This window comes from Glandiceps talaboti, chromosome 5 (assembly GCF_964340395.1).
Source record: "Glandiceps talaboti chromosome 5, keGlaTala1.1, whole genome shotgun sequence".
NCBI classification, from domain to species: domain Eukaryota; kingdom Metazoa; phylum Hemichordata; class Enteropneusta; family Spengelidae; genus Glandiceps; species Glandiceps talaboti.
In genome coordinates, this window is record NC_135553.1 from 17203063 (window position 1) to 17224777 (window position 21715).

Sequence of the window (21715 nt, forward strand, 5' to 3'; positions counted from 1 at the left end):
CACCCACTTTCTACATTTAACAAATATACTTTTTTATAGAAAGAGTTTTTCTGAAACTTGTGAAAGGCAGCTCTAGAAAAAAGGAGGGAGAGGTCAAAGTTCAAACCTGTACTTTGATTGCTGAGGTGTGTTCACCAAGCCATACCTCCACCAAATCTTCATGACCTTTGCATCCTAAAATTAGCCAATGATTTACATTTCACCTGGTCACATGATAAACAGTACAACAGTGAGAAACAAGTTATTGTCTTAAACAGGCATGCAAGTTCATAAGCCCTTGATTTCATACCAGGTTCTCACATTAGCAATATCTTATCAATCGAGCATCGGATCATTATTTTGTTCAGCACTTATTTTTCTGTAGTTCTGTTTGTAAAATAGACAACTGGGTTTTTTTTTTTACCCAAATATTTAATCCTAACCATAATACGGATCTTTTAATTTTTGGAATACTTCAACCATTGAAATTGAATTCCTGATTCCTGTGAGTGAGTGTGTATAGAAAGTATCTAACAGACAGACCTGATGATGTAGTCTGAAAGATCCAGTCGTTGTTTCCACTTACACTATATGCTGGGTAATGAGTGGTTACATAAGTGGGCCAATGACTGGACTTTCAGACTAACCTAAGTGGGGCTGTCATTTTTAACAGTCTATGGGGGGGGGGGGGGGGGGGTGTTTTTGTTGGAGAGGTCATTTTGAAAAACACCACTTGAAATGGGGGGATTCACTTTGTTAACAAAAGGTGTATTTGTCATTTTGGTGTCGTGATATGACTCCCGAACAACTGTAATATGTCAAAATTTTCTATTGCAGGAGGAGGAAACCTCCTCCTGTACTTTCCCTATCTATATTTCCATATATGCCATATGCACTATTTCTAAGATAAATGGTACAAGCATTTCATTAAACTGACAGATTCATTGTTGAGTGCACTCCACATTGCTGACACTTTTCACAAAGTGACAGCAATGTGGCTCACCTATAATGAGGAATCTGTCAGGTGTAGCAATCAACAAGTATCTGGTTACTGACATAGCCTATAGACTTGTCATTGCGTCTCATCAAGATTAGAAATCCAATGATGAATTTCTTGGCTATCAATCTGTCACAAACACTCCCGAAATTAAATCAATATAAAAAATCAAATTGAAGACCAACTAGCCATAGTTTACAAAGCTAAAATAGTCATTTATAGCAAACAAGAAAATAACACTGAGAAACCACAATGGAACATTCTATTTATTGAACCCACCCCTTTGGGCTTGTTGCAGTATACAATTTTTCTCAATGATGTGATTTGATACAGATAACTATATTATTTTGTATCTTTTATGTATTTCATTTTTTCACTTTATTGCAAAATGTCATACCCCCACCGCTCTCTCATCAAGCAGTCAGAATATTTTGATTTATACAATGGTCAGTCCATGTTTTTGTAAGAATGTGCTGGTAACTGGTCTCCTAAGTATACTCTAGGGGTGGGTACATTTGATTTGAGCCATAATTGTAATCCTGGTGGTTGAACAAATCACGATTGATCATTACTGTATCTTGCTTTGAACTACAATTGCCATGCCTACAAGATACACTTGGGACTACACCATATTCTGGTTATCAGAAAGATTCAACATTTCATGGTTTGGCCACTGGGAGCGCTATTTGTCGGCCATTTTGGGGTCAAAAGCGAGGGCCAGAATGGTTCTGCAGTATCGTAACATAAAGACAACAGATACAAAATTACAACACCAATTGATTATTGTTGCCCCAGAAGTAAAATAATACACTGGCTTCAAACAATGGCAAATCAAATACACCTAGTTCTATCATTAAGCAATATCGTACAGAGTATGCAATATTATCAAACGTAGTGTTTTAATATTTATTTCTACAAATTTGTACAAACAGAATGATATGAGATGTGTTCAATTATTGCTACCTGGGGAGCCCTGGGTCAGGACAAATGACGTCACTTGTGCAGCCTTTGGTTACATGAAAACTGAACACATTTGGGGTACTGCACAGAAACCAAGCAGTGCACCCATTAAATCTGAGATTCACAAAAAATAAATTGGTTCATCTTTCCAATTTTAGACACGTTTGAAGTGGAAAATGATTTCTGACTAAATATGGACAAAACTGTCATATAAATCTTTCACAACTGGTAAATGTAAACCAATCACATGTTATCTGTAGGGATTTTGAATTGGGTCAAGTCTGGTCAATCCTCAAGCTGCTCCAGGAGGAGAGTTGATTTTGGGGCACCCCAGTTGTGACATCATGTAATAATCGAATACAACTTGAGGCTCCCCAGGTTACGTAATTGATGAGAGCACCCCTGATCTCTTTAATTCAACACATTAGCCTGGGATTGTGAAATAGATTTACTCATTTTGTACTTAATCATACTTAGTGTAAATTACATCTTCATGAAAGTCATACATGATCGGCAACACCAGTCCATAATATGGACACGCGAAATCGGTGCTAAGTACTTTTTGTTCAATTTGACGCTGATCTTAACATTGAAATACCTGTGACAATGGTGACAATGGTGAACAAAGAAAACATGTAGAAATAATTGTACAATATGTGCTTTTGATTTGGTACCATTTTTCTTAGACTATATTTTCATTGGCTGAATTTTTATTTTGAATTACAAATGTACTCATTAGACTAAGAGGCATTATACTGATGTCAGCATAGCAGATCTGATGCCATAACTGATCCAATGATGTCATAACTGATTTGATGATCATGTCATCACTGATCCGATGATGCCATAACTGATCCAATGATGTCATAACTGATCCAATGATGTCATAGATGTCATAACTGATCCGGTGATGTCATTACTGATCCAATGATGTCATTACTGATCCGATGATGTCATAACTGATCCAATGATGGTACTGATCCAATGATGTCATTACTGATCCAATGATGTCATAACTGATCCAATGATGTCATAACTGATCCGGTCATTACTGATCCAATGATGTCATAACTGATCCAATGATGTCATAACTGATCCGATGATGTCATAACTGATCCAATGATGTCATAACTGATCCGATTATGTCATTACTGATCCAATGATGTCATAACTGATCCAATGATGTCATTACTGATCCAATGATGTCATAACTGGAAAGTGTTTCACCTGAGTTGTTTATAACCTGTAATACCAAAATGATCATTTTCTGTATGTACCACAATAATATTATAATTATAATATTATAAGTTCTCAATCAATAATATTATAATTTGAAAATTCAAGACAATGTGTGCAATTTGTATAAACACTTTTTTTTTAGTCATCACCTGTACCTCACAAAAATGTGTGCTCTTGTTCATAAATATTGTGTCTTGTAAAAACAAACCAAGTAATAAAACTTTTACCTCTAATGTTAAACATGTGTGAATGAAATACATTAATGTTATATTTGTACTGATGCAATCTAGAACCATGACATATGATATTAATCTTGTAGTCCTGATAGTGATTTCATGGAGTGATGTCAGTGTTCTCCCCGTTATAGAGAAAGCATGGTGCTAACTGCTAACACTGTCCATGCCACCCTTGCTGCCACCTTTGGCAGGTTTCTGTCATGCTGTGTTCTCCCCACTATAGCGAAAGCATGGTGCTAACACTGTCCTTGCCAACCAGGCTGCCATACTTGACAGGTTTCTGCCATGCTTCAAAACAAAAGCATCTACCAACCTTGAGCTGTAGTAATCTTGAATATTATAATGATACTTCATATCAAATGAAGAAAAATGGTTGATCACAATGTCCATGCGTGTATGTTTTAAAAAATATAAGAGTATGTTTCAGTGTGAAAGACATTTACACGGTTTACCATAATATTAATGGCAAGTTTACTGCAACTCAACATGATCTTAGAAATTCAGCTTTGAAGACATTTCAGAATGAAACAATTACTTTATTCGGAACCAAAGGAGCCAATAAGTTTTAACACATGTTTTGATGCTTTGATCAAATCCATTCTAATTTATTGCTTAGAAATATAAGTAGGAGACATCAGTCATAATCACAATTCATAATATTAATAATATGAATCTGATTACTCCCATGGAAAAATTCCACATTAAATTCTATAAATATATTCTGTAAGTATACAACACTTACATGACTTCCAACCTACAATGTAACATGTTTGCTAGAGCTGGGCAGATATCCAGCAGTTATATGAAATATTGAACAGATGCTTAACTACCTGATTTAAATCCAAATATGCCTGAAAATACACTAACTCAGGAGGCTTACAGGTTAGGGCTGAGGTACATCGCACCATTCTGGTACACAAAACTAGCTATCAGGTGTAAAACATTTTAAAACTACATCAATATGCAGGACAGCTGGAATGGGGAAACCTGCATGTAAGAGAAAATAGTCTGGTTATACAGCTTTTCCAGATAATCTATGAATCCAGTTAAAAGGCAACAGGAGGAAAATATTGAAAAATAACAATCAGGCATTCTGTGTGTGCTTTCAATATTTATTTAAATACTTGTTTAGTTGTTGTTACATGACATTTGATGCTTCTGTGAGAAGGCAAGATTTCAATAAAGTTTAGACTTTAAATGCATTAACCTTTGATTGGTTAACCTACCGTCTAGACACACATGGGAACCATCACTGCCAACTACTATCTAGACACCATTACCATTCATTCATTCATTCATTTACTGTCAACTTTCTATTTTCTAAAACCTCAGCCACTCTCTTTATAGCTACTCTCAGAGTATCAAGTGGGACTGCAAAGACAATCCTGAACCAGCCTGGTTTACTACAGTAATAAGACTGACCGGGTGAAATGTTTACACCATTTTCTACAAACTCATGGAATAACTTCAATTCTTCTGCAAATGATAAAATTGGGAGGAATTTTTTAAGGTTAACCCAAACGAAAAGACCAGCGGATCTCTTCAAATGAGGTACCTCTAACTTGGTCAATTCATTGGACAGGACTTCGTGAGACTCTCTAAGTAAACAGTGATTTGCTGGGATGTAGGTCTGTTCCACCCAATCTTCATCCTGTAGCATTTGATGAAGAATAGATTGTACAAGTGTGGGGACTGAGAAAAAGGTATTTACTTTGCTGAGTCCCTTTATCACATGAGTATTCCATGAATACAAAACACCACATCGTAATCCACACATACAGAAGTCTTTGGAGAATCCCCATATAACATGTGTTCTTTCTGGATCTGGTAAATCTTCAAGACTCAACACACTGGTAAACTTAGTATCTTCCTGAAATACTGATAACAAGTAGATCTCATCAATAATGACATGTAAGGCATGCCTCTTGGCAAACTGTAAACACTCTCTGAGTAGAGATTCTGGATAGATATCACCAGTGGGATTATGAGGGTTAATCAGAAACAACCCTCGTACTTTGATTCCTTGTTTCTCTGCTTCTTGAAATGTTGACTCCAGTTTATCAGCTGTTAGCTGAAATGGCATTTCTGGATTATCATCTAGATCTACGTACACCATTTCAACTTCTGGCATTCTACGCATGGAATTATGCATTCCATTGTACAAAGGAGTTGGTACCATCAATCCATCACCTGGATCAAACAAAACCATCCCAAGTGCAGCTGTAACTGCTGAACATCCATTTAACACAGTTAAGTTATTAGGACTCAATGCTGAGTTGGGTTTGGTATATTTTGTCAAAAACCTAGCAATCACTGATCTTAACTCTGACATTCCTCTGAAATCGTGATAGTCTAACAACTGTGGCTCAATTTTCATATTCTTTGTAATCATCTCTAGTTTTTCAGCAACTATGCTGGATGACAAAGTATTACCAGATATACCAAGGTTTATTACGCCATCTTGATTTGTTACAGGGTGGTATGGATTGGCAGTGCATTTGTGATCACCAGTGGCTTTCACACTAAAGCTTTTTCTGAATCGGACAGCACGCTGTGATAACCAATCTTCACCATAATCATAGTTGTCATATTTAGAAAACATCTTATTGCAGAGTCTCTCTGGTATCCACCCTTTCAAGAAAAGAACAAACAGGGGTAATAAATTAGGGTATGTGTGTATTGGTGTCTAATGTTGTCCACAGGGGACAGCAGGCATGTAACTGATTGATTGATTGATTTTGATTGATTGATCGACTGAATGATTAACTTTTGTGGTTAAATAAAACTTACATTGTGTGTGATATTGATTGATTTTTGTGGTGATATAAAACTTTTTTTCCTTCTTTCCCTGGCTAGTTTCCTCTTTCAGCTGTATGTAATTCTCTCTTTATAGACTAAATAAAGACATCTTGACCATTCTTGTCCTCTTATCTAAATCAAAACACCCCTAATCTTACAATTACCAAGGCATCAGTTACAGAAACAATTTGCTTTATCGTTTATCTTCTGGGAGATTACATCTTCGCAAACCATGACCGTTTTATGGTACCGTTCTTAATGAGCCGGTCCCTACTTTTATTTCAAAGAAATAATATCTCTGGTTTGCGAGAATGGGAGATTATCACACCTACTAAACCATTTACAAACTAGTACACTATATCACACACAAAAAAGTTTTATTTAACCACAAAAATTAATCAATCAATCAATCAATCAATCAATTACATGCCTGTTGTCCCTGTGGTTGTCTCATAGTTTACTTTACATGGTGAAGTAAAATACACATAGATGTACATTCCTGTACACTGTACTTATCCTGACAATAATGAATGAAACACAGATAGAGTAAACTATTACTAATAAGTTAGCAGTCATTCAAACATTTTGATAATGATTGAACTAAGACTTATACACCCTTGAATGTAGTTATATGTTTCACATCTCATTTAAAGTGGCCATATGGACGAGGATTTGGTATTCATTTTTGATTTTTAATTTATAAAACAATTAATTTTATTATTGCCTTCTACCTGAAAAATCAATGTGAAACAACATTGACAATTAAAGTGTGTGTGTTTGTAACTTGATGCATTCAGATGCAAAAAGCTATAAAAAATGTATAAAAAGTTTGTTATTATACATACAATAACAAAGATTTCACACATTAGTAAGTAACAAACAAGGACTTGGCATACATTGTTTTACACTCATTTTTCAAGTAGGAAGCCGTATACTAAAATTGTTATATAAATCCAAAAATCAAAATATATACCCAATCCTCATCCATATGGCCACTTTAAGGCCTAAATCATTTGGTTCCAGCTACCCAACCCCACCGATTTTTTGCTTTCGACCCTAAAATCTCCAGGGGCAGGAGGGGGAGTCTCCATCCAAGATCCAAGTTTTACTGCCTATTCTTACTGCCATCATGTATGTCTCCTATGAGGAAAGTCAATTTCAGGAATAAAATGTTTAAAAGTTTTGTATGTGTGTATGTATGTATACATATGTACATATGTGTGTGTGTGTGTATGTATGTATGTATGTGTGTGTGTATGTATGTATGTGTGTATGTATGTATGTATGTATGTGTGTATGTATGTATGTATGTATGTATGTACATGTATGTATACGTATGTACGTTAATGTGTATGTATGTATGTATGTATGTATGTATGTATGTATGTATGTATGTGAGTGTGTGTGTGTTTGTGTTTGTGTTTGTGTTTGTGTGCATGTGTATAATTTATTTATTCAGCCATTTAATAAAGAAATCAAAAATGTTGATTGATTATACACCAGACTGGAGCTGTCAGTATTACCCTACACGATGCAATGCAACGTGAGGATAAATATTTCAAAACTAAATTTGCTGTACCTCTACTAGAAACTGCTTTCTACTTGCTCCTTGCCATGGTGCCCAAAAATACAACTACTGAGGAGGTCCAGATCCCCCTCCCCCTCCCCGAAATCAAATGGTTTGCCCCTACCGCTGGTACGTTTTGAAACGAGTCTCAGATTCAGAAGCAGGTTCATATTGGAGGGCAATATGAATTAGCCAGTCGAGTCTCACATTCGAAAATAACGAGAACACCTGAAAAAAAGCAGTCAAACAAGAAATTATACCACAGGGACTACAGGAAGTGTCCCACTTCTCACCTCTTGTAAAATATTACTTCTACAGACTATTAAATAAGACCAAAATCTTTTTAAACAGTCGCAATGTAGTTTCCATCATTGGAATAGTGTGCCTACCAACAAACACATCACCTGAACTTTGACCTCTCGTTTTACGAGTATAAAGTTGGCGTCAGATTCAGATTCAGATTCAGCTAGCGTCATATTGAGCGTCAGATTCAGCGTCAGATAGCCTCAGATCCGAAGACACCCGACGGACTCAATCAAACCTGAAATAATACCGTTGAGACTACAGGGAAAGATTCTGCTTCACAACCTTTTGATTAGACTGTCGACAGTCGCTCGCGCCTTTTTTGCCCAAAGTTTTATCTAAAATCCGATCCCCCGCAACACTAGTCTAATCGCAAATTGAGGGCTGAAGGCCCGAGGTCGAGGGCCGAAGGCCCGAGCGACTGTTGTCCCTTGCCGCATCTCCCTTGCTATTACTTATTCATGATGTGACGTCATTTAATGGGGCGGTACTCTATCGTATAATTTGCATACAGTTCAATGTAAGGTTACTCAACGTGCAACACACGTAAACTGCAGCGCAAATTTGACCTCGTAAATGCATTTTGATGGTCATAATCAAGTACTTTTTCCTTTCCTTTGTTAAAGCTTGAAACCGCGCGTTTTTATAACATTCGTAAATGACGTCGTTGACAAACTCGACGCCCGATACATTGTCATGCTCACTAGTCTATTGCCTTGTTTAGCATGCAGCTAGCTGTTACAGTGGTACTGGAGCGAGAGAGTGCTACGTAAGTCGACTTATTGTACCAACTCCGACCGACACTCCAGTCAAGCAATAGATGTTTTGGACACCTTTTTTACCTTCCCTCGACTGCAGCTAGCATATTATATAGTAATAATATTCATGTATAAAATGTTTGATAGTGAGGCGCAGATAATGTGCAAATGGTAGACGTTCTACCTGAAACAGAAAAGTGCCTCCATATTTACCACGGCACGGAGATCGTGCTCCGATCCGACACGTCTTCAACTAGTGCATCCACAGAGTACTGAGTCTATATATACCTAACGCTATTGTACCCCATTATTTCAGATACCGATTGAGGAGTCAATTTACGTAATCTTTATCACAATGCTATATGATATGACAGTTTGTTGTGTCTTTTCCTAGATGTTTTCTTTTTATGTGATTTTTGTTGTTGATGTGGGGGGGGGGGTGAACCTTTGGGTCGGCCGCTAGGTTGTTACCACTTCCCTATTGTTTAGCAAAATTACCACAAATAAAAGGGCCTTCGCCGTTTATATACGGGATTATATTAGAGCTTTCATTGTATCAATGAGGATACTACTGGGACAATTGCAGACTAGATGTTGTTAGCTGTATCGCGAGAACGATCGGAGCATGGAAGTATAACCCACAGGCCTGCGACTTCATAGCCCGGGCTTCATAGGCTATGGACTTGTCACTTCCTGTCAGTACACTAACGAAAACATCTTTCCCAGAGACAAAGGTATCTATAATTCTTCTCTGAAAGTCTTTCAAGTGCGAGTATCAAAGTTTTTCCAATGCGTCTCGATGTGTTGACTCGCTTGGTGACTACGCCATGTTCATTTTGATTGACAAGCTTTGTGAACTATGACCTAAATGTCAATAGTCTACAAACTGAATGTTCCTATTGTTATCGCATGAGGGCGCGGCAAGGGACAACAGTCGTTTGGGCCTTCGCAATACGGCCCTCGAAATCAGTTTGCGATTATACTATTACTAGTGTTGCGCCGGACCGGAGTTTAGATAAAACGTATGGAAAAAAGGCGCGAGCGACTGTCGACAGTCTACCTTTTGATGGAAGATGGAATGTCTCTGCTTGCACAATTTTTAAATTTTAAATTCAATTTTTTAAAAATGACAACATATTAGTATACGTAAACTTAGCTTTTACTGACACCATGTACATTATTGGCAAAACGTATCAACCAACGAACATACAGAAACTGAACTCGGGGCTATCAATGTCTCGGTTGTAAGTATTTCAACTCTATTTCACATATTTTTCCCAAATAAAAATTGTGCAAGCAGAGACATTCCATCTTCCATCAAAAGGCTGTGAAGCGGAATCTTTCCCTGTAGTCTCAACAGTAGTATTTCACGAGTATAAAGTTGGCGTCAGATTCAGATTCAGATTCAGCTAGCGTCATATTGAGCGTCAGATTCAGCGTCAGATAGCGTCAGATCCGAAGACACCCGACGGACTCAATCAAACCTGAAATAATACTGTTTGGACGACAGGGGAAGATTCCGCTCCACAAGCTTTTGATCGAAATTGGGATGTCTCTGCTTTTACAATTTTTATTTGGGGAATATACGTGAAATAGAGTTGAAATACTTGTCACCGAGACATTGATAGTCCCAAGTTCGTCCACTGTATGTTCGTTGGTTGATACGTTTTGCCAATAATTTACACGGCGTCAGTAAAGGTGTCAGTAAAAAATTAAGTTTACGTACGTAATATGTTGCAATACTTATGTTTTATGTACATTTGAAAGACTCTGAGATCTAGCTAGACATGTACCAGAGTTTGGTGTTACTGGTAAAACTTAGGAGGCCTCCAGATCTAGACGCATTGGTAAGTCTTACATTGTATGCTGTGTTTGGAATACTGTACACATGTAATAACATGGAAGTAAAGTCCAACTAAAGGAAGTAAAGTGCAACTATACATATACACATACAACATTTGTACATACATGCATACATACATACATACATACATTATACATGTCTGTCGTCAGGTAAAGTTTAAAATCTGATTATAGCTTTGCTGCTTGTTCAAACTCAAACCAAATGTCGGCTTAGTTGCATGCCCCACCGACCCCCTCTTTACATAATAATTTATAGCATGTAGGGTATGTCTAGATTGTACACCTGAATTCGCATGACTTGACATGAAGAGTTCTTCATAATGATTTATTCACCACCATATTAAGCCCTAGATTATCATTTTGTCAAGTTCTGAAGATATATAACTATCTCGAATTGACAAAGGGCAATAAATTGATCTCTGTTTATTAAACGCGTGGTTTTTGGTCATTCTACAGGTGTGTGGGTTCAGTGGGGATAAATTAAATAATCCCACATGAACAAAAGTACGTTTTTGAACTTTATCCTGAGCGGACAGCTTATGACAATTCCGATGACAAGTAACTTTAGCAAACCATTCTTCTGTTTAATCTTTCCCTGGTTCCAATAACAATCATTTAGAAAGGCCAGTAAATCAAAGCAGCAAAGTGTAAGAGATTAATTAACTTGTTGTAAAAGTTAATTTTGGGACATCAAGGCTGAATATTAATTCCTCCTCAGACTGTTTAATGGATGGAATAAAAATTTTGAGTAACCAGAAAGACGTCAACAGATCTCAGTGAAAAGGCATAGACAGACACACACACAAATATGTATACACACATGCAGGCACATACATATAATATACATGCATGCATACACACACACACACACACACACACACACACACACACACACACACACATATACATACACACATACATACATACATACATACATACATACATACATACATACACTCATACACATACATACATACATACATACATACATACATACATACATGATACACACACATACATGCACACATACATACATATATGATACATGCATATATGGTGAATGTATTCATACAGAGAGTCAATCAATCAAACAAGCAGCCAAAATTATACAGATGAAAATTATATGTAATGTTCTTTGCTAGCTTTAGCAGATTGTAACTTTCTCTTTCCTTTTGTGTTACAGTGATGTCAACTTCAACACTAGGCTGGTGTTAATAAAGTGGTGAAATTATGAAGTTTAATCAAGATTAAATAATATTGAATTTGATTTATTTCCATGTCTGAACATTGGGCATAAAATGTACAATGCATCAAGCGCACTACAGTACATTGAAGATAGTACAGTACAGTACAGTACAGTACAGTACAGTATAGTATCGGTATAGAGTATAGTATAGTATAGTATTGGTATAGAGTATAGTATAGTATAGTATCGGTATAGAGTATAGTATAGTATAGTATTGGTATAGAGTATAGTATAGTATAGTATTGGTATAGAGTATAGTCTAGTCTAGTAAAGTACAGTACAGTATAGTATAGTATAGTATAGTATAGTATAGTATAGTATAGTATCGCATAGTAGAGTACAGTAGAGTACAGTATAGTATAGTATAGTACTTTACAGTACAGTATAGTATAGTATAGTATAGTACAGTATAGTATAGTGTAGTACAGTACTTTACAGTACAGTACAATATAGTAAAGTATAGTATTAGTATAGTGTAGTACAGTACAGTATAGTACAGTACAATACAGTACAGTATAGTATAGTACAGTATAGTATAGTATAGGGTAGTACAGTATAGTATAGTATAGTACAGTGTAGTACAGTATAGTATAGTATAGTACAGTATAGTATAGTATAGTGTAGTACAGTACAGTATAGTATAGTGTAGTGTAGTACAGTATAGTATAGTAGAGTATAGTATAGTATTAGTATAGTGTAGTGTAGTACAGTACGTCAGTATAGTATAGTAGAGTATAGTATAGTACAGTACAGTATAGTGTAGTACAGTACAATACAATACAGTACAGTATAGTATAGTGTAGTGGAGTACAGTACAGTATAGTATAGTACAGTATAGTATTAGTATAGTGTAGTGTAGTACAGTACAGTATGGTATAGTATAGTACAGTATAGTACAGTACAGTACAGTATAGTATAGTACAGTACTTTACAGTACAGTACAGTATAGTATAGTATAGTATAGTATAGTATAGAGGGGCTGACTGATGTGTTAGTGTAGAGTCCCATCATGGCATACCTTCCAGCCCAGAATAAACAAGTTACATATTTATATTAATGTATGGTTAACTATGTGCCACAATGTGGTGATGTTATTAAAGTTTATTTGGCCAGTCAGCAACTTTATGTTGACCAGTCACACTTGTTTACTTGTTGTGATAATTAGAGACATTATTACTCGCATACAATTTAAGGTAAATTGTAAATTAGCATGATATGTTACAACCGATGACTTACTGTACATAAACAACTTTTGTGAATTTGCATAACATATGAAGGACACCTGGTGGCAAGTACAATCATCCAATAATATGGAGTATAGTTGTTTACATGTAACACTAGTATAAATGGACAATATTTGAAAGTTATGGGTGCTGATCCACAGAATTTGATGTGTGATAAAAGTACATAGCATAGTTTTTTTCATACAGGCAGATTCGCTGTACAAGTGTTGTATTTTGTTATTTAGAGATAAATGAGATAAAGTAAAACCTTTGACGTGTGTGTGAGTTCTTTCTTATTTCTCCAGTAGTTGTGTTCCTCCTCCATCTGGTACTTAGAAAAACTTGGCTTTCATGACAATATGGTAATATAGTACCATGCATGCAGCACAGTAAATTATAGCACAGAACAGTGTAGTGTAGTATATTGTAAAGTACAGTGCGTGTTCCAGAAAATATTAAACATGAGGTTTCTAAGCCTTGGCTTCCACATTTCTAATTAGTGATGTTGGGGAGAGCAATGATGTTATTCCGTTCAGTAATTGCATTGTGGGAATTTATTGGTATTTGAAATATAAACAAGTAGAGAAGAAATAAACACAAACATGCACAATGCAAAAAAAAGTACTTTCATTCTCTCCATTGAGATGTTGAATGGGCATATCAGACTGGTTTATTTGTAAGTCTGATAGGTACTCAGCTGGTAGAAATATATTCAATAATCAACATAAAACAATACACAATCCTTTGTAAAGATTGTCTCTTCTAAAATAGATTCCATCTTGTAACTTCGACAAGGCAGAACTGTGTGTTGATTCCTCTTCTTAGCTCCCGTGTGGGAGCTGATGTCATGGTGCTGTGTGTCTGCAGAATTCCACTGCAGAATTTCCATTGATGTCTCAAAAAGCACTGAAGCAAATGTTCTGCAACTTACTATGTGGCATTGTCTGGCAGTAACTTAGTGCTGATTAGGTTTTAGTGGGAGTGGATTCAAAAATTAATACTAATTTGCATAATGATTTATGCATAATTATGATAAATGGGGCTATACATGCAGAAGAAATTCAATGAAACTTGTTACATCTACAGATCATACAATGATATAAAAGAGTTGTCAAGTTAATTAAGGGCTAATTTGCATAATAAATGCATGTTTGTAACTCCGGTTATGCATCTAGAAGGCTTTATCAAAATTGATGAAACTTGCCGCAGATATTGATCATACAGAGATATGATAGTTCTTAATGAAATTTAGTGCTGTCAATTTGGATACTTAACGAATGTTGTCAGTTAGGGCCTAAACCGAGATTACACCAAATTTGATTAAACTTGCTAAATATATTGACCAAGCAAATATTTGATGTTATTGAGTCAATCAATTGCTAATTTGTATAGTTGATGAACTTTTGGAACATGGGATATATTTCTCTGAATGGGAGCATGTTCAGTTTATTGCTGGTTGATATGTGTTGTGTTATTGATCAGTACAGAACAAGGGGCAGCAAGACTACATCTTTCACCAATTCCTACCCCAGTTGATGACATTTTCCTCTAGGACATCCTGAATACCATAACAATTATATACTTCCATCTTGGCTTCTAAGGCATAGATAATTCAGTAGAAGCATGCACAACTTATTTGAAAGCAATGATGCTCACATCTTTGTTAAATAATTGACCCAGGGAGCACAATTTTAAGTGGAAAAACAATAATTTACTTGTAAGAAAAATAAATGTTTGATTTTATAATAATGCACTGCCTCTACCCACACAGTGTTAAATTCAATGAATTAATTCTTTCGATGGTAAATGAAAAATTACAGTTAATGTTGTGATTATTAAGCCTTATATGTAACAACTTCATGGGGATAGGTAAATAATGCAATAAAGCACATCAATTCATACAAACTGTATATACCTATAATTGTATTTGATACTTATTAGAAAATGTAACGAACATCACAATGATAATAGCAGTCTCTGTATCTTGTAATTATACATCCTTTACAATTACGATCCATCATAGGGTGACAGACATTATTAACTGACTCAGATTAATATCATCTTGACTGCACTGATCTATCAGCCCAATGCTGTTGTTTTCTTGATAAATAGCCAATGTACTACAGGTTATATACTTTTCAACGTGTGATTTAAATGTGTTAATCTTCAGGCTACTTCAAAATGGACATAAATAATAAACTTATGATACATTACACACATACACAAAGTGAAAGGTAGACACAGTTTCATGAACAATACTCTCAACAAAAATCTTTATTCATTAAATACCTAAAATAGGTTAATACATCCATGGTTACAATGACACAATGTAAGACTTACCAATTGCGTCTAGATCTGGGGGCCTTCTACGTTTTATCAGTAACACCAAACTCTGGTACATGTCTAGCTAGATCACAGAGTCTTTCAAATGTGCATAAAAACATAAGTATGGCAACATATTACGTACGTAAATTTAATTTTTACTGACGCCGTGTAAATTATTGGCAAAACGTATCAACCAACGAACATACAGTGGACGAACTTGGGGCTATCAATGTCTCGGTGACAAGTATTTCAACTCTATTTCACGTGTTTTTCCCAAATAAAAATTGTAAAAGCAGAGACATCCCAACTTCCATCAAAAGCTTGTGGAGTGGAATCTTCCCCTGTCGTCTCAACGGTATTAATTCAGGTTTGATTGAGTCCGTCGGGTGTCTTCGGATCTGACGCTATCTGACGCTGAATCTGACGCTCAATATGACGCTAGCTGAATCTGAATCTGAATCTGACGCCAACTTTATACTCGTTAGTATTTCAGGTTTCATTGAGTCCGTCGGGTGTCTTCGGATCTGACGCTATCTGACGCTGAATCTGACGCTCAATATGACGCTAGCTGAATCTGAATCTGAATCTGACGCCAACTTTATACTCGTTCTCGTTTTGCGTTGAAGAAAGAAAGTGTACAGAAGAAACATTGTGCCTGCCAGCATTCTGGTGTTCGAATATTCAATCTCGTCGCCTTTCAAAATTGCTTAGATTATTGGAGTGCGGTACTTACAGAAAGGACCACTTCCAGAAAGATTCGTTTACAACTATGATAGCCTGATCCACGATCCACAAGTTTCGTTGACGACCTCAGCCAGCCGATTCTTTCGCCTATGCCAGCGCCCTCTAGTGTTACTGATAGCACAACGTTTTGTTTTTTCTTTGTCCAATTCGACTCAAAGGTCAGACCACGACCACTGAAATCAGAGTAAAGAATTGTATGGACACTGAGCAGCTAGTCTCTTGTGCTTAGGGAACCTTCAGTAATTACAAGGGGAAGGGCTGGGGATATAGGGGGTTGGGTCACTTTTTACAAATCGGTCCTTGGGGCGGGCTATATTTTAGAAAATAAAAATTAGGTGTGGTCACATTTTACTTTGACTCATTTTTTAAAACTAACTTTGCACTATTTTGTGATTTTGGCATGATCCCACCGCTGCCACCAGTTTCAAATCATTCTGCTACCACATCCCACCACTGCTACCATTGTAAAGTACCATATCACAACATATCAATGAAATGCAGTGAAATAACTGTTAGTTGTGGTGTGAGGAGAGGAGCGGATCTCACAGTAGTAAAAGGGAATAGCATGGCAAGACATTGGGGATAATGTGGTGGCATAGAGATGTTGACCTCGGTCCCGTGGTTATCAGTTGTGCACTCATCTAGTCATACATGCATTCAGGAAATACTGATGAAGCCACGGTGGATACCTGGCGAAAGCTTTGGTGAACTATTTTAATAGCATTTCTTGGTGCAAAATGGAGTTGAATTTATGGAATAACACAATACTGTGCACAGTAATTAGGAAGGCCCAACTATCACTTGGGTTATAAAATGACTCAACTATTAGTACTATAGTTTGGTTGAGTTGTTAGAATCATCAGCTATTTAACCAGTGCACAGTTTGTGGATATAGGCATGCCAAATTCACCAATTTATAAATGTACATATTTGTCAACAATGGTCATAATCATATTTTCTCTTAATTATTGAGATTTAGGAGGTAGGTAGTCTATAGCTAGTTCCTGATGACCTTATTCTGATTTTACACTATCACACATTACTGTGTGAAGATATTATAACGTAGTGTAAAATCGGAATACGGTTGTCAGGAACTAGACTAGGCTGTAGGTTACTCAACCCTATCACGCTTCTAAACCATGACTGTACTTATAACCAATATCCTGCACAGTCCAACCAGATTTGGTTGCAGCCAATCATATATTGTTATGCTGTCAAAATTGTCAAATTAGGCCATGATGTCAGCCTTTCAATGCTGCATGATTTATGAGACCAGCAACATAATGTATAGTAAATATAAGATTTTTGCCATTATTAGTCTGGTATTTTGTAACCATAATCACCATAGCAACAATCGGTTCTTATCACTAGAAGCAGAAACTATTCTATTTGATATTTAATCTACATAATGACCTCTGTTTGGCAACGACAAGGTTTGCAGAAACAGAATTGGGTCCAACATGAAGACAGACAATACCATTTGGATTGGTATCTGCATCATATGGTTGAGTGATGTCTGCTTTCTCATCACTGCTGTTTTGGATGTGGCTGTCACAGTTTTTATGGATCTTGACACCACGCTGTGACAACCACTCCTCACCAAAGTCAATCCGACTTTTCTTTGATGCCATTTTGTGTACAGAAAAGGTCTTCCGTTTCTGACAAGCTGAACAAGGTTGTTGGTCAGTGTGGCTGTTGCTTGCAATCGTATAAAATGTGATCATCCATGTGTCAGTGTTGCTGGTATATAGTGTGTTCTATTTTTAAGCAATTAACAAGGCTATACTCTGATGTCAGCATGGGTAGATAGTTTGGTTAGTATTGATGGTATAGTAATAGTATGTTCTATTTCCAGCAAGCAGGCTATAGTCTGACATCGGAGTAGCTTGTCAGGGATCAACTCTACTATAGCTCGTCAGGGGTCAAATCTATAGCTTGTCAGGGGGTCAATTATATAGCTTGTGAGGTGTGAACTTTATTAAGAGGTCACGAGTCATAATATGAAATGATATATACACAATACTGACATTCAAGTTCAAAACCGTGACCAAAAGTACATGTCATTAAGGACAATGGAGACTTTTTGGCCAACAAAAGTAGACTTTATTACTAGCTAGTACTTGTGATTCATAATTTATACCGATATGTTAAAAATCCAAAATCATCAATTAGTCCTCAGATCAAATATTCAATGTCACAATTTATTATACCATCAACAATAACACATTGAATCATTTTTTATAACACTAATATAAAAGTTATATATTCGTGTTATCAAAAATTATTCAACATTTTTTTTTCTGAACAAACCCCAATATTATAATTAATATTTCATAAAGAAAGATGACGATGGAAATTATAATTAATTAACAAAATTATGGCTGCTGATTGTTAGCCATAGTACATAACACAGACTGCAGACTTGTCAGATATTTCAAATAAGCCATATTGAAAAAAATAGTACCAATGGCGTTATAGCACAAATGTACATTTTTAAAAAATGTTTATCCACATGCTGATCCTTGCTAGGTATAGGTGTTCATTTGCTGAATGATTATCCACTTGCCTATCCAGCTGTGTTGTTATTTTTGCAATATACACGATCATTTGGCTGTTACTATGGATGTGGTCATGTCACTAGACATATTTGCATACATTTTTTGAATGTTCGTTCACTTGTCTATGAATCCCTGATGTTATCTTGGTGATATATATCATCATATAGCTGTTGCTATGGGTGTGGTTTTGTTACTAGGTATATTTGCATATATTTTTAGAATGTTTACTCACTTGCCTACCAGATGATCTTAATTCAGCAAAATATACTGCCATTTGGTTGTTGCTAAGGGCGTGGTCATGGTTTCTAGGGCAAGTTGTGTCAAAATGTTTTAAACAAAATTTGCAGAATAACATTTCCAGACACATCTCACCAAATTTCTGTCTCATTGGCCAAGTACTTTTTGAGATATAAATTTTTGACCTAAGAATGTTCCCATCAAATTTCAGACCAATCTGCCTAGCATTTTTTGAGTTTAAGTTTTATGATAAAATTATTATAAATTTCAAGAATTCAAACATAAAACAATAATTACTACTGCTATGACAGTGTTAATGAATTTAATCTTTTGAATAAGCAAGATATAATCCTAGGATAAATACATATATGTATTATTAATATTATAATTATTGTGAACCATACATTTCTAACCAAGAACAGGTTTTGAAATGTATGGTTCACGATAATAATATTTATAGACAGAACCTTAATGTACAGTTATGTGTGTGTGTGTGTGTGTGTGTGTGTGTGTGTATGTATGTATGCATCTATAATATATTGCCAATAAAATGGTCCACACAATGAGTAAAAATAAAGCTAATACAGTAGCATTTTGATTCCATAAACAAAACCAAGTTTTGCCACTGTAGGTTGCTTGAATAATTTGACTAAATACATACAACTCGTTCACTTTGCTCAAATAACAAAAGTCTACTTCATGTACCCCATTGTAATACAAAGTCATACGGTCGGTGATTGTGCGTTCTCGCCAGCATCGCCAGTCTTATGAAACAGTATATCACTTGAACTTTGTTCTTCGTCAACTGTCGATAAATTCAAGAAGGACATCAAAACACATCGGTTTGCAAGAGCTTTCTCCATCTACTATTGTTTCTGTTCAGTGCCATAGAACATTACGTCGTATTGGATTTTGGCACTATACAAATTCTTTTGATTGATTGATTGATTGATTGATTGATTGATTGATTGATTGATTGATTGATTGATTGATTGATACTGACATTTTAGGAAAGACTTATTTCCTACATTGTACAAGTCTATTAAATTTCACAGAGCTGATCACATTTATATGTAAAATCACTTTTTTATATTAATTATGACAATTTTCTACTATCAAGAACTTTTCTGATTCTCTCGACACCTATTTTTAGTGTATCAATTGACACTGCAAATACAATCCTAAACCATCCTGGCCTACAACAATGATATGACTGACCAGGTGAAATGTTTACACCATTTTCTACAAATTCATTGAATAATTTCAATTCTTCATCAAAGGAAACTACTGGGAGGAATTTTTTAAGGTTAACCCACATGAAAAGACCAGCAGATCTCTTCAAATGAGGTACCCCTAACTTGGTCAATTCATCTGACAAGAATCTATGAGATTCCCTAAGTAAGTGATGATTAGCAGGGATGTAGGTCTGTTCCACCCAATCCTCATCTTGAAGCATTTGTAAGAGAATATGTTGTTGAAGAGCAGATACAGTGAAATACATACATGTATTTCCCAATGCTTTGTGTACCTCACTGTTCAATGAATGCAAAACACCACATCGTAATCCACACATACAGAAGTCTTTGGAGAATCCCCATATAACATGTGTTCTTTCTGGATCTGGTAAATCTTCAAGACTCAACACACTGGTAAACTTAGTATCTTCCTGAAATACTGATAACAAGTAGATCTCATCAATAATGACATGTAAGGCATGCCTCTTGGCAAACTGTAAACACTCTCTGAGTAGAGATTCTGGATAGATATCACCAGTGGGATTATGAGGGTTAATCAGAAACAACCCTCGTACTTTGATTCCTTGTTTCTCTGCTTCTTGAAATGTTGACTCCAGTTTATCAGCTGTTAGCTGAAATGGCATTTCTGGATTATCATCTAGATCTACATACACCATTTCAACTTCTGGCATTCTACACATGGAATTATGCATTCCATTGTACAAAGGTGTTGGTACCATCAATCCATCACCTGGATCAAACAGAACCATCCCAAGTGCAGCTGTAACTGCTGAACATCCATTTAACACAGTTAAGTTATTAGGACTCAATGCTGAGTTGGGTTTGGTATATTTTGTCAAAAACCTAGCAATCACTGATCTTAACTCTGACATTCCTCTGAAATCATGATAGTCTAACAATTGTGGCTCAATTTTCATATTCTTTGTAATCATCTCTAGTTTTTCAGCAACTATGCTGGATGACAAAGTATTACCAGATATACCAAGGTTTATTACGCCATCTTGATTTGTTACAGGGTGGTATGGATTGGCAGTGCATTTGTGATCACCAGTGGCTTTCACACTAAAGCTTTTTCTGAATCGGACAGCACGCTGTGATAACCAATCTTCACCATAATCATAGTTGTCATATTTAGAAAACATCTTATTGCAGAGTCTCTCTGGTATCCACCCTTTCAAGAAAAGAACAAACAGGGGTAATAAATTAGGGTATGTGTGTATTGGTGTCTAATGTTGTCCACAGGGGACAGCAGGCATGTAACTGATTGATTGATTGATTTATTTATTTATTTATTTTGATTGATCGATTGAATGATTAATTTTTGTATGTATGTATGTATGTATACATATGTATGTGAGTGTGTGTATATTTATTTATTCAGCCATTTAATAAAGAAATACAAAATGTTGATTGATAGACACCAGA

General features: G+C 35.9%; 2 protein-coding genes across 2 annotated transcripts; both read right to left on the reverse strand.

The window, feature by feature from the left end:
* Positions 1-4702: 4702 nt before the first annotated feature.
* Positions 4703-17870, reverse strand: LOC144435423 (1-aminocyclopropane-1-carboxylate synthase-like protein 1). Its single transcript, XM_078124019.1, has 4 exons — positions 17653-17870; positions 16229-16412; positions 15511-15577; positions 4703-6042 (listed from the first exon to the last, which is right to left on the reverse strand). Exons 1-4 carry the CDS (start codon positions 17868-17870, stop codon positions 4703-4705), a joined length of 1809 nt encoding a protein of 602 aa, XP_077980145.1.
* Positions 17871-19909: 2039 nt separating this feature from the next.
* Positions 19910-21222, reverse strand: LOC144435424 (1-aminocyclopropane-1-carboxylate synthase-like protein 1). Its single transcript, XM_078124020.1, has one exon. The coding sequence runs from the start codon at positions 21220-21222 to the stop codon at positions 20131-20133; it is 1092 nt and encodes a 363-aa protein (XP_077980146.1). The 3' UTR covers positions 19910-20130.
* Positions 21223-21715: the final 493 nt, after the last annotated feature.